The following is a 15,019-nucleotide window of genomic DNA, read 5'->3' as shown; positions in this document are numbered from 1 at the left end:
AATATGCTTATTTTAGGTTGTTTTAACTATATGTTTATTAAAGTACATATTTATTAAAGAAACATTTACATTTAATGTTATTATGGTGATATTTTTTCAAATTGAGATTTTTATATCAAAATTATAGTTATTTATGCTATAGGAAGACAGAATTGACAGATTAACATTATTCACACCAAGCATTGAGCAGCTACTAGGCATTTGTTAGATTTTAAAAAGAAATCAAAACAGAGGATGTTTGTATAACTCAAGAAACCCCTTCTCTTTGAAATCTTTCCTGATTTTCCTTAAGGAAGGATACAATTTTACAAAAAGATATTGTTTACCTTTCCACTGAGCATAAGGTTTCTGGTTGATTCAGGAAGCAAGATCGTAATGTGTTATTATAATTGTGTCCCATAATGACCTCACACTAAGCTTAGGTTCTGAATGTAATGCAGTTAGTTGGTGGTTCTCAAAGTGAAGACCCTGTAAAATCTCGGCATCATGGGGACATAGCAGAAACTAGAATTATTGGACCTCTCCTTTCTGGACACAGAAGTAAAAACTGGAAATGGGGTCCAGATACCTAATGACTGATCCTTCCCTTTTGCCTGTTCCCTTCCCTCCCACCCTCTCTCCCTCTATTCTTCTGTTCTTCCATCCCTACATCAGTCATACCTTGTACCTTGTATCCCCCTTTCTCCTTCCCTCCCTCTATTTTCTTCCTCTCCCTCTCCCTTCCTTACCCCCTCTCCCTCCCTCCCTCCCTCTTGTCCTTCCTTCCTTTCTTTCTATTCCTGCCTCCCTTCTCATTTTTTTCTTCCTTCATTTGAAAAAATATTCTTTTATGTGCCTGCGTCTATTGCATGTGTGTGTGCATGTGTGTGTGTGTGTGTGTGTGTTTTGTGTTGTGTCTGAGGACAGAAGAGGATGTCAAATGCCCTGGAATTAAACTTGCAAGGGTTGCAAGCTGCCAGGAAAGTGCTAGGAATCACATGGTGTTATCTGTTGTCTCCAGTCCCGTTGCCCCTTCCCCTCTTCATAAGATGAGGTCACAGTCATACTGTGTGCCCTCAACTGGCCTGTGCTCACTATGTAGCTCCGGCTTCCTTTCAACTTGGGGGTAACCGTTTCTTCAGCATTCCTGAATGCTAGGATTATAGTCATGTGTCACTATGCATGGCCAGAATTGTGTCTTCAAACAAGTTCTCCTAGCGATTATGATTCATGTTGACCATTGAAACCCAGCAGTTGCATATTATCCAGATTTAGAGGGCTAGGAGTTGGACCTGCCTGTCAAGGAATGGCCTTTGAGATCCACAGAGAGATATGCAGAGAACAGCAGGAGCATTGATAAAGAATAAGGTCAGTGTACCTGGAACATAGAGTTTGAGTCAGCCAGAGGTTTAGGAGTATGCAGAGGAATCATTTAGAAGTCGTCATCATAAATGCCTACTTGCACATTTGTCCTCTTATGTGTACTGGGAATATGCAAGGTCCAAGATGATAGTTCTATGTTTATAACTGCTTTCACTCTATGTGTTTAATGTGTATAATGGATACTCATAAAAGCCCTGTGTAATAGGCACTAGCACTCTTAGTTGATAGTTGAGCAAGGTTGAAGCAAAGAGAAGGTGAGTCACTTCCTTAATATAACATAGAGATACTTTGTGTATTTCTATATATCTCTATATAAGTACATACACTTTCCAAACACAGGTCTCTGGACTTTGCTCATGGACCTCCATACTCAACCCCGACAGACACACAGACACACAGACACACAGACACACACACACACAGACACACAGACACACACACACACACACACACACACACACACACACGCACACGCGCACACACGCACACGCACACACACACAGACACACATACACACAGCTTCTATGACACAGAGCTCCAAGATTGTTGAAAATCTGTATGAGCGCCTACATGCTTGCATATCTGCGGGAATTCCAAATGCAGCTCTGCCTTTTCTTTCTCTTTTCTTTTCAGACAGAAAAGGGGAGCGCTCTTCACGAAGCGGCTTTGTTTGGGAAGGTGGATGTGGTGCGAGTTCTGTTAGAAACAGGTAGCTATCATGGTTCTCCGTGGAGCCTGTCCTGCCAGGTACTACGGCTATCTATCTCAGCGTTAGATGAAGGAAAATGGTGGCTTTCTTCACAAATGATCCTTTTCTCCAAATTGAGATAGGTATTCATACCATGTGGAAGGGGGCCTTGATGCAACTGATTTATTTAAGTGAGCTGGGAGAAACTACCAAAAGGAAAAGCCCTCCAATTTCAGCAAAATGGAGGGATCAGCCCCTGAGGAGTTAGGGCAACTGTGTGGTTTGTTGGTCTTTTACATTGTGACTGATGGCCAACAGAGATTTGTGTCCCTTTTTCTTAGGACATGTTCTCCTTCTGATCACTCATAAGCCAAGTAGCTGTTGTTCATTGGCTACCGGGGCTCAGTTTTAAAAGGAATATTTTTAGAGGGAGTATTTTGAAGAAAAAAACAAAGGTAGGATTATTTATATAATATGCATATTTTGATTGAAATGAAATAGTCAACATTGAAGTCAGATTTTTTTTTAAGAATTGAAAGTTAGGAGTACAATTGATTATGCAGCTGTCATAAATCATGTTCTGTGGTGTAGTGTGTTTAATTTGATTTTTAAAAGAAAAACATGGGCACACCATCATGCTGTGATCCTGCTTACCCTATGTCAAAATTTCATATTATTTAATTTTGACATCCAGCTCAGTGATTGAATAAATGATGTGAGAAAACCAATTAAACATATAAATTATTAAATATACACTATACATTCTCACATAAGTTTAAGCAAGTATTGAATAATCTTTTGGTTAACATTTGGGATAAAATCCTATACATTGGTTTTGTTTGCAATCAGGTATTTGGAATGTTTGTGAGTTGAATTAGAGTTGTGGAAACTAATTCCTGCATTAAAATAAATTCTGTACTATGCCACATAATTTTGGAACTAATAGAACAGTAGAGATGTTTTAGCCACACAGTGCAGCTGGGTTGTTTAAATAGCCAATGTGGCCGACAAGTGAAGATAATCTGAAATTAACAAATGACAGGGCTATCTGGAGGCACAGTAGGTAGACCCTTACCTTACAGCTTTTCACACTGGTTACTTTTAAATATTCTTAAAGCGTTCTTACATTGAGCTCTGTAATGATAATCTATTTAAAATTTTAAATTAATTTAAAATTTAAAATTGTATTATACAGAATATGCAGATCACCTGGCCGTCACATGTTAGTGTTTTGGGTGGTGAGTGAAATATTTTTCACTTTGATAGAGGACTCTATTTAGTTTACTAGCTTCAACCCAGAAGGGACCCAGGGTCCTGAAAAGCAATATTTATGATTGTGTCAGAGAACTTCAAGAGAGTTGATTCATTATCCAGAATTTACCACTTTTTTAGTAACATCAGGCCCCTGCCTTCTCTCTTGTTGAAATCTTATGTGGGTAACTTAGTTTTTAAATCACCTTCAGTGCTTGGCCTATATGCGTTTGAAATTAGAACAGTTACGTATCGGCAGTATCATCTGAGGACACTCCAGTGGTACATCTAGTTTTTCTTTTTCCTCCAGGAATTGATGCCAACATAAAGGACAGTTTAGGTAGAACTGTCTTAGACATTCTGAAAGAGCACCCGTCTCAGAAGTCTCTCCAAATTGCAACGCTCTTGCAAGGTAAACAATACGGAGTGATGGGTGATTTTGCCTGACAGCCAAGATTAAATGGAAGCTGTCATAATTTTTATTTGGGGCTTTGATTTAGTACTTAATGTTGAATTAACTAATCATTTTCCTAGAATATTTTAAGCTACATAAAAATTCATTAAAATGTTTTAGTTCTTTGTTTGTTCAGTTTGGAAAACTTTTTATTTACTACTTTATAATAAAAAGTATTTTAAGAAACTCATGTAGTAAATATGGATAGTGATAGCTTGAAGTGAATATGCTATATGAATTGGTAATGACTAAATACTATTTTTCTCTTCGAATAATACCTTAAGTTTTTTTTTTTTGAGATTTTCTATAATGTTGTTTGATTCCTATGACCAAAAAAAGTCATATATCATACCTTGCACATGAGAGACACTGAAGCCCTGGTAGATATTTTTTGTTCACACTCAGTTTCCATTCTGTGCTAAGTGGCAAACATAGTACATGAATGTCGAATGAATGTTGAATTGACAACAGCCACAGTGTATTGGCTGAAGGAATGTCAGTTATTTCTTCTTATGTTTGAAGATTGGCCACAAGTGCATTAGTGGGGGGACAGGGGCGGAGCAAGCCGGTTTCATCCATTGTCAGTTAGGACTTTTCTTACAACATCGTTTTCTAAGAATATGTGTGAATTAAAACCAGATGGGGCTGTGGAAATGTAGGTGTCAGCAAAAGTCAAATAAGACTTTTAGGTATATAGATCAAAATGATCATTGTGCTTTTCCCCAACTGATTTCTAAAACCTTCAGAGGGAGTTTAGGCCCCTAGAGTTTTGTGGTCAATAAGGAAGCTAATCCTAGGTCAGAATACCTCCGGGTGAATCAGAGAATTCAGCTATGACTTTTCCTATTAATCCTAGTTGAACCAAGTTGAATGAAAGCTAAAAAGTAGTGTACCTGGTAGATATCTGTCTTCTGCCCTCAGGGCACTTTTATTTGAGGTTAGACTTTGGCCTTCAACTGAACTTTTAAAAAAATCTTGAAGTTTGTGTCTATCTTTCAGAGAAAGTAAAATAAAACTTTCTTACTTAAATGGGGCAAGATGTAATTTTAGAATTTTTAAACATATTACACTGGCTCAATGTGTTAAAAATATTCTGTCGGAGCAAACTGTCTGCTCTCTTAAAGGCCAAGGTTGATTATGTGTGCCTATTTGCATTGGGGCATATTAGGACATCTTTGAACATTTCGGCACATTGGAAAATACCTTATGTTCTTTTCTTTCTTGGATGTCAAATCGCTGTGCCTTTTAAATTAAGTGGAAAGGTTGGTATTGAAGTGAAGCCAAATTATCATTCCCATAATTGCAACTCACAAGTTTTCATAAAGTTGTAGTTCAGTCTACACAGTCACTTCAAGCTTCAGAAATTGTTTTTAGGATACAGTTCTCCAGGTTGCTTTCTTTCCCTAGTAAAATTTACCTTGGAGAGTTTGTCCTTTGGTCAGAACTGTTCTAACAGTGACGACTGGTTGATGTTGCAAGGTGGAGTCTTACAAAGCAGATTCTTTCTTAATAAAGAACCTAAGCAACGGAACCCAGTGGGAGAAGATCTGATTTCATCCTTTAGAAGAAGGCTATACACTAGCCCTACATGGGCTCAATACTTTTGGTGTATAACAGATGTTTTCCTTAGATCACACATATCTTACCAGGACTGTTTCCATAAAATCCAAATTAGCTGTCAATATTTCTTTAAATCCACAATTGTCGTTGCATCTTCAGAGTCTTGGCATCTTTGGAAATGCAGGCTTCCATCTTATGCAGGTGCCTAACTTTAAGATGGCGCACTTGCTGTCATATTGAACATGTTATGTGCATGGCCTGTTGTTCCTGCGCCATCCAGGCTGGCCGTTGTATGACATTTATCACTGTATTCAGTGTCGTTTCCCTTATTAAGACAAAAGCGGCATGTCTCCATGTCCCCTTTCTGTCTGGCTCCACCACTTAATAGTGGAACAAGTTGGTAATGCTCTTCATTTAAGCTGCCATCTTTAAAGGTGAGACAGGGCTGGGAATGGTGGTGCATGCTTGCAATCTCAGAACTCACGATGCCAAGCCAGGAAGTTTACACGTTCAAGGTCAGCCTGGGCTGCATAATGAGGTCCTGTCTCAAATCTCAAATATAACAGCACTCCCTCCCCTGAACACACAGACCCAAACAAACTGAACTAGTAATAGTGAGCCAACCAGCTGTGCAAGGATTTAACAGCTTCACTTATATCAAGTGTAGAGAACCCCACTGCTATTATTATGGATCTGCTTTTTTTTAAAAAAAGGAAAAATAAGATAGGTTGCATGCAGAACATTATTTCAAGAGTGACAGGAATGACCTTTTCTGTATCTAAATGAAACTTAGTGTGAGTATTGTACTTATCTTTGAAGTTCAGAATACCACTATCCAATTCGTTCACTCCTGTTGCCCAAGAGCTTGGTGGCATTCATCGGAGTTGAATGTCTCAGTTGTATAGATGACATCTATTCAGAGCATCTTTGAGGGAACTTTATATTGTCAAACTGAAAATATTTAACAAGATTAAGGGGACACTTATGTCTTCGGCAGACATGTTCATCTTTAAGGAAACAGTGTTTCTACTTAAATGATTTATTAAGCTATCTGCTTATGATTTTTTGTGGGGGGCTTGTTTCAGTGTCTGTTTATTTTATTTCTTTAAGAACTTGGGATTTATTTGTGGTAGCTCTTGATTGTGAGCAGACGTGAATTCAGTGGGATAACCTCAGAAATGACTGTTTGCAGATTATTTGGAAGGCGCAGGAAGGCCAGCAGTCCCGGAAGAGCAAGCTCAGGAAGATACAGCACAAGAGACACACCTTTCATCGCCTGCTGAGTCTCCTCAGAAGACTAAAAGTGCGTAGCTGCTTATACCCCCGAAACAATGGCAGACATCTCTGGTCAGATTTGTCAAAGTGCTTAGGGAGGGCTGACACCAGTAGAAACATCTAATCAAGGGTTTGTTTTTTTTTTTTTTTTTTTTTTTTTGTGTGTGTGTGTGTGTGGTTTATACTTCGTATTTTATATATTTATGCAGTCAGCATTTATAGAGTTTCTGCTGCTTGTTTGTAATTATCAATGCACTGATAAAGGAATTGCTTGTGACACTGACATAGGGATTACATGTGGGTCCTACATAGGGATTGCATGTGACATCAACATAGGGATTACATGTGACATCAACATAGGGATTACATGTGACATTAACAAAGGGATTGCATGTGTCACTGACATAGGACAATGAGCAAAGTAGTTAGTAATCCTTGCAATAAAGTTTATATGGAGTAGAAATATATTTTCTCTAGCTTTATAAGGTGCATTTGACAAATAATTTTATATAAATAATTTTACATTTGCAGCATATAATGTGAGGTCTACACACACACACACAGACACACACACACACACACACACACACACACACACACACACACACACACAGTGAGTTGATTATCACATCCAAACTAACAAATGTATCACTTTGCATAATCTCCACTTTTTGTTGGTGAAAACAGTATCAAATGTCGTGGGGAATTTCCTGGGTTTCTTCATTCTCTTCTGACAGAAACTGTGAGCCCTTTAATCACCATCTCCACCATTTCCTTCCTGCTCTAGCCTCTGCTAACCACAATCCCTTGTCTGCCTTTATAAGTTACCCCCGTATTGTTCATGTTAGCGAGATCATGCAGCATTTCTTTATTTCGGCGTCAGTTCGCTCAGCCTCCCGTGACATCAGTGCTTACTGAAAAGATGGGCACCCTTCGATCAAGTGTTCATAACGGTCTATTATTGATTTCTATTTTTCCCCATCCATCCATCTGTCCATCCGTCCATCCGTCCATCCGTCCATCCCATCCATCCCATCCATCCCATCCACCCACCCATCCAACAATGGACTCTTAATTTTTTCCTCATATTATAGTTATCTTGAATAGGGTTTCAGTTAAAATGGAGGCACATATGTTTCTATTTGGGATGTCAATTTTATTTACTAGAGGTGGACATTAGAAGTAGGTTGCTGGGGACCGAAATAGCTCAGCTGGGAGAGCGTTAGACTGAAGAAGTAGGTAGCTAGTACTGAGGAGCTCTCGTGTCTTCCTACACTGGCGTGGACATTCCCACAACAGTATACACAATATCCTTTCCCCGAGGCCTCGCCAACACTTGCTTCCTTTCATCATTTTGGTAAGAACTAAAGACATGAGATCTCTTTGTGGTTTAATTGCTAGTTCCCTGATGGCCAGTGATGCTGCATATCATTTTAATGTATCTGTTGGCCAACTGCCTGCCTGTCTGCCTGCCTGCCTGTCAGTCAGGCAGACAGGCAGGCAGGCAGGGTTGCAAATTGGTACAACCACTCTGGAAAGCAGTCTGGCGGTTCCTCCGAAAACTGGGCACCTCACTTCCAGAAGATCCTGCTATACCACTCCTGGGCATATACCCAGAGGATTCCCCACCATGTAATAAGGATACATGCTCTACTATGTTCATAGCAGCCCTATTTATAATTGCCAGATGCTGGAAAGAACCCAGGTATCCCTCAACAGAAGAGTGGATACAAAAAATGTGGTATATCTACACAATGGAGTACTATTCAGCCATTAGAAACAATGAATTCATGAAATTCTTAGGCAAATGGATGGAGCTAGAGAACATCATACTAAGTGAGGTAACCCAGACTCAAAAGGTGAATCATGGTATGCACTCACTAATAAGTGGTTATTAACCTAGAAAACTGGAATACCCCAAACATAATCCACACATCAAATTAGATACAAGAAGAAAGCAGGAGTGGTCCCTGGTTCTGGAAAGACTCAGTGAAACAGTATTTGGCAAAACCAGAACGGGGAACTGGGAAGGGGTGGGAGGGAGGATAGGGGAAGAGAAGGGGGCTTACGGGACTTTCGGGGAGTGGGGGGGGGCTAGAAAAGGGGAAATCATTTGAAATGTAAATAAATTATATCAAATAAAAAAAAAGACAAAAAAAAAAAAAAAAAAAAAAAATATAAGTTTAGTTGTTAGCTCCTTTGCCAATTTAGATTATTTGATCTTGTTTTGTTGATGAGTTGAGATATATATATATATATACACATACACATACATATATATACATATATATGCATATATACACATGTATAGCGTATATATTCAAATATATAATATATTCTATATTTGACTATTATTGATCCCTTATCAGATCTATGATTTGTAAACATTTTCTTTCATTTGATAAAACTGCCTTTATTTTATGGATTATTTCCTTGTCCTACAGAAGGATTTCTCCCATGATTTAGTTCACTTACCAACTTATTGATTACCCTGTGCTTTTGGTATCTTAAAAAAGTATTTTAAAGACCGAGGTCAGGAAGCTTTACACTTTTTCCAGAGGATTGTATAAATTCCTTCATTAAAGTCTTTTTTCTTTTCTTTTCTTTTTTCTTTTCTTTTCTTTTCTTTTCTTTTTTTGAGACAGGGTTTCTCTGTATAGCCCTGGCTGTCCTGGAACTCACTCTGTAGACCAGGCTGGCCTCGAACTCAGAAATCCGCCTGCCTCTGCCTCCCAGAGTGCTGGGATTACAGGTGTGTGCCACCACGCCCAGCTCTATTAAAGTCTTAATGAATTTTCAGCTGATGAATGCCTACGGCGTGGGTACAATTCATTGTGATTCCTCCGGCGTGGGTACAATTCATTGTGATTCCTCTGTACACATACATGCAGCCTCCAGCATTCTCTGTTGAAGAGGCTGTCCTTTCTGTGTTGGAGGTTCCTGGCATTGTTGGTGGGAAGTGGCAATAATAAAAAAGGTAATATGCTATCATAAAAACAAGACACATAGATCAGTATAAAAGAAAAAACCAGAAATAAAACTAAAATCTATGCTTATTTCACGCCATCTTAAGTACCATTTTAATTCACAACAAAAACAATAAAATTTTTATTGTAATTGCTGCAATTAATTTTCAGAATAAATTCTAAGTACAAAGTACTTTTTCTGAAGCTGTCAAGAAAAATTCATATTTACTATATGTTTTGGCAGGTGATAAAGTTATATATTCCTTCTGTTTTCCCCTTTTCCGTATACATCACAATTCTGATTACCTATAGTATAATTTCTCTGTTTAAAGAAGTTAACGGTATTTATGTTTGTTGAAATAGGTCTTAAGATTTCAATATTATTTCAGGCTGGTTAATGAACTATTGGATTCTGTCAGTGAACTATAATGATAATTAAAAATAATGAAGTCCAAGTGACTGTTAGTGGTCAGGCTCTGGCCTTACATGTGTGAGGCCCTGAGTTTGACCCCCATGCCGCCACAAGAGAAAAAAGTCAATTATTGTAAAAAATAAAGCAACAGAAACTAGTTATATAATTAAATACATATAATTAAATCTATAATTAAACTTTTGATACTGATTTCTATTTTGGCAAAGCATAGATACAGTCAAAATTGGAGCCTCCTTTGTCTGTTAGTGTGTTCATATTAATTATTCTTAGTGCCTTCCTCTGCCAGATGTTTCTAACCACTTATTTGTTGTGTTTGTCTTCTGTCGACACAGCCATCTCATTTCCATAATTAAACATTACACCTCAGTAATAGCGTTTCTTGCAGCATCTAAAAAAAAACAACAACTTTGTTTTTTTGTAGGTGAGACTGTCACTGGAGAACTATCAAAACTCCTGGATGAAATAAAACTCTGCCAAGAAAAGGATTATTCCTTTGAAGATCTTTGCCATACAATCTCAGACCACTACTTAGATAATTTGAGCAAGATTTCAGAGGAAGAGCTTGGGAAAAACGGAAGCCCGAGTGTAGTAAGTAAGGGGGTGGGGGCGGGACAAAGACATCGCGTCTGTCTGTCTGTCCAGTCCAGTGCCTGCCCCTGTAGCATAGGATTTGTTGATCGAGTAGATGATGGGATTCAGCGATGACAATCAAATGACCGTGTCCCTATCAGCCTTTCTCTGCTGTTCATTGGCTTGCTTACTCTGCTTCTTGTGCAGGGGAGGACATGCTGGGTAGGGACTGACGAGGTAGGGTAGCTCAGTGGTACAGCACTTACTTCATGTGCAAGTATTCAAAAAAAAAAAAAACCTATAGTCTGTGATGGTATTCGTACTATTGCAGTTCATTTTTGCGGCCTGGAAGCTGCAGTTTCTTTGAACACAGCGGATATTTAATTTAACTGGGAGCAATTATCTCAACCCTACCCCCCCTGCAGAAAATATTCCTCTTGTCTCTCTTCCCCTCATTCTTCCAAGTCTTTCCTTAAAACAAAAATAGCGTCAAACAGCTCACGTGTTTCCATAATATTAGATGTCCCGAGATTCTCACTTACGCCATCAGGATCTAAAGTATGAACCGGGTATTCTTGTTCATCATGGATTTTCATATCCATAGTAGCAAGAAAGATTGTAACCAATCAGTTTTAAATTATGAGTTGTAAATACACCTTTGGCCTCTGAAGGAATGATTTATATAGTATGTAGAGGTATTAAAGGGAACAGATAATTTGATATTAATTATTTACGCACTTTTAGGACTTGATTTGTTAGAGTGGTGTTACCTTTTACTTGCCATAATAGAGTAGGCTGCCATAAGTATGTCATAGTATTTTGAAAATTAAAAAAAGCATCTAAGTATGGTACCTGGGAACCATTTTGGGAGCATGCACTTCATTTAGGTCTTTAAAGTGAGGCGTGACACCAATTCTCCACACAGTGCCTGCTGATCTAGTTCAATGGCTAAACTTACCTCCGAGGCCTACTTTTTTGTTGTTGTTCTAATTTGCTTTTCTGGGCTGTCACATCATTCCCCTTCCTCCAGTGAAGAGCTTGAATAATTGTATATGCATCCCACCAAAAAAGCTTATAGGTTTTACAGAATGAAAATCTTCTATTCATGAGATGTTTATAGTAGTCAGCGTAAAATTTCCTTTTAAACACCTAAAACACACACGTTCTTTCTGCAAAGAAAAGCTTATTGTACTTTAGCATTTTCTAGAAGGTTGCTTAGAACTATAAATGGAGTTGTGCTGCATAACTAATACATGATACCTGGACTTTAACACCCATCCGTAAATGTTTTTATTGATTGGTAAATTTAAGCGCCCTTCTTCTAAGCCTATAGCTTTACACAAAGCCCTAATTTGGTTCATCACTGATTTCTAAAGAATTTTTTGTTAAATGTACTTGGAAACAAACTGGAACAAATATCTTAATAAATTGGTATAGACACAGATTTACACCACACACACACACACACACACACATTCCTAGTGTTACATATGTAAACCATGAGAGAGTTACTGCACAAGAAATTGAGAACTATGTGAAAGGAGACAATGTAAAGTGGAAGCCGTCATTGTTTTTCTTTTACTCGGTATCCTGTGTGCCTTGGGGCCTGTGTTCTGCTTGGAGAGTGTGATCATACCTTATATGTTTTAGGGGTGATGACAGGGGCTCGTGGCAAGGTGGTGTACACTTTGGAAAGGGTAGTGACTTTGTTTTCTTACCTGGAGGTTGTGATATGGTGGTGGTGAGGGAGAAACTAATGCTCACATGTTGAACTTAAGTCTTTTAAAGTGTAGCCCTGGTATCCCTACGTGCCTTGTTCTGGTGACAAATCATTATAATAATATTCTTGGAAACTACTGTCATACCAAAATATCAAAGGTTATATGAGATAGAAAAGAAGACAGCATACACATGATCAAGCAGTTCTATTTATCTGTAATAGAATCCACCAAGGGAGAAGGATGCAGAATAAAATTAGGAGCATGAATATAGTTAGGTGTGGGGTGGTCTGGATATCAGGCTAAGAATTTTGGTATTTATTCTTTAGGAAATGAGAAAAGCACGAAGGATTTTGAGCAGTTAAGTGACATCATTGGAACTGGCCTTTCAGAGAATGAATCTGATGGAAACTGGTCATTGCATTTAAAAGAAGTAATCCAATTCCAATGACATTCTCTATGGCCTACATTTTGTTTTCATTCTGTCTGTCTAATGATTGTTTTCATTCATTGAACTGTTTTTTTTTTCTTGAGCATTACTATAAATCATTCCCTAGTTATACAGACAGGTAAATAAAGTGCTTTTTGGCTGCGTAATACTGGCAGCCATTGCCGTGTTTAAAACTATAGCTATATAGGTGTAATAAGCAAGACTGTAAGGTGACTTCAAAGAGCTTCAAACTGTAATCCTAAGTAGCCTTCAATGGCTGTTTATAGACCAGAGTAACATATAAAACAAATGCATATGTTATGGGTTGATGCTTAATAGGTGCATGTTCTCATGCTTTGTAAGAGTTAAACCAATGTTTTGAGCCAGAACAAACCTCGGGCATCTTGTAGTAGCTCACTTTACTTCTTCAGTTCTCTAGCACAATCGTTCTTGTTTAAGTTTCAGAACTGAGGAATATCCTGGTTTGGCCTCTTTGACAAGTTACTGTACATTGTATAGCTTGAAGACAAACATTTCTCACATTCCCAGAGGCTGCAGACAAAGCTGGCATCTGCTAAGAGCCCGCCCCCTAGTTTGGGGGTGACTGTCTTTGTGGTCACGCTGTTTCCCCACATGGCTGGGGACAGAGGGAAAGAGCCAGCTCTCAGTTGGCTTTGCTTGTGGGCATTAATCCATCACTGACAGCTATGTGCTCATCACCTGGACACTTCCCAGAGTCCCCTGCTCTGCTCTCACTCGGGACTGCTACATCACTATGGGTATCAGGAAGGGGTAGAAACTTTCTTCTTACCGGGAAGGGTTTTTACTCGACAATGGAAGAAAACTCAAATTATGTTCTGACAACAGTTTGAACTTACAAAATTATTTTTGTACAGTATCAAAGCTTTAGATGCAGGAAAACATTTTTGTTGTTTTTCTTTTTAACAATGCGATGGGCAACCAGTTTGAATGTGATTTAGTTTTGGATGCTCCAAAATGTTTGGCTTGTTCATTTTGGTGTTACGTATCATTACAAAAGTAATTAGGGAATTACAAAATAAGAGGGAAATAGGTTCTGAATTTCATATCATTCATAAATGTATTTTATACATTAGTGACGGAGTACTCAAGAGTATTTTAAGCTATACCCTTCTGAATTTGATGCAACTTTCCTTTCCTCTTTTATTCCAATAGAGGGCACTCTTGTGCAGGATTTTAAGCCAAAATCAGCTATCTTATGTAAGAACGTTTAGTTTTTGAATCAGAAATGTTTGATTTTATACGAATAATTTTACTCTTATAAATGAATTAAAAGTAGTTACCTATTATTATTAATGTTAGGGGATTTACATTTAATTTGAAGACTAGCTCAAGTTAGAATTATATTTTACCTTGCCTGCATTTTAATTCAAAAGTTAATCTGTTCTGAATGCTCTTATAATATGCATATGAGACCATCTTCCAAGTTGAATCAGAACATTATATAATCTAGGATATGAATTTTAAAGAAATATCATCATATTTCTTACCAGCTCATGACGCTTATGTCTTTGAAAGAATATAAAATGATCTCAAAATTCTTCTATTGTTTTCATTTCTTTTCCTAAGCCTCACTTTCATTTATATTCTTCATTTATATAAGCAATATACATAATTCTTAAAGGTGAACATGCCAGGCTGTAGGCGTTCTGATATGATATGAAGATTATGACAGATTAGATCAGGAAGATTTAAATAGAAAACGCATTATTGCCTCCTTAGCCCATGTTTATACAGAGGCAGATCCTCAGCCAACCATTGGACTGAGCACAGGGTCCCCAATGGAGGAGCTAGAGAAAGGACTAAAGGAGTTGATGGGGTTTGAAACCTCATAGGAAGAACAACAATATCAACCAACTAAACCCCACCCCCCAGAGCTCCCAGGGACTAAGCCATCAACTAAGGGGTACCCATTGCTCTTGCTGCATGTGTAGCAGAGGATGGCCTTGTCAGGCATCAATGTGAGGAGAGGTCCTTGGTCCTATGAAGGCTTGATAGATGCCCAAGAGTAAGGGAATTTAGGGCGAGGAGATGGGAGTGGGGTGGGTGGAGGGACACCCTCACAGGAGCAGGGGACAGAGGATGGGATGGGGATTTCCAGGAGGAGGGCGATAACATTTGAAATGTAAATAAAGAAAATAGCTAATAAAAAAAAGGGCGGGCAGTGGTGGCGCACGCCTTTAATCCCAGCACTTGGGAGGCAGATTTCTGAGTTCAAGGGCAGCCTGGTCTACAGAGTGAGTTCCTGGACAGCCAGGGATACAGAGAAACCC

The 15,019-nt window shown here is 38.5% G+C and overlaps 1 protein-coding gene across 7 annotated transcripts in view; it reads left to right on the top strand.

Moving 5' to 3' along the window:
* Positions 1–15,019, top strand: part of Anks1b (ankyrin repeat and sterile alpha motif domain containing 1B) — a 1,102,934-nt gene that overhangs the window by 191,872 nt on the left and 896,043 nt on the right. For all 7 annotated transcript variants that reach the window (XM_052165654.1, XM_052165651.1, XM_052165653.1 and 4 more), the window contains exons 5-8: positions 1,996–2,071; positions 3,612–3,713; positions 6,508–6,618; positions 10,411–10,577. In XM_052165654.1, the coding sequence (XP_052021614.1) occupies positions 1,996–2,071; positions 3,612–3,713; positions 6,508–6,618; positions 10,411–10,577 (456 nt within the window). The remainder of the gene's footprint in view (positions 1–1,995; positions 2,072–3,611; positions 3,714–6,507; positions 6,619–10,410; positions 10,578–15,019) is intronic.

The sequence above is a fragment of the Apodemus sylvaticus genome, chromosome 20 (assembly GCF_947179515.1).
Source record: "Apodemus sylvaticus chromosome 20, mApoSyl1.1, whole genome shotgun sequence".
Lineage (NCBI taxonomy): Eukaryota > Metazoa > Chordata > Mammalia > Rodentia > Muridae > Apodemus > Apodemus sylvaticus.
This window is presented reverse-complemented; position numbering and strand designations above follow the sequence as displayed.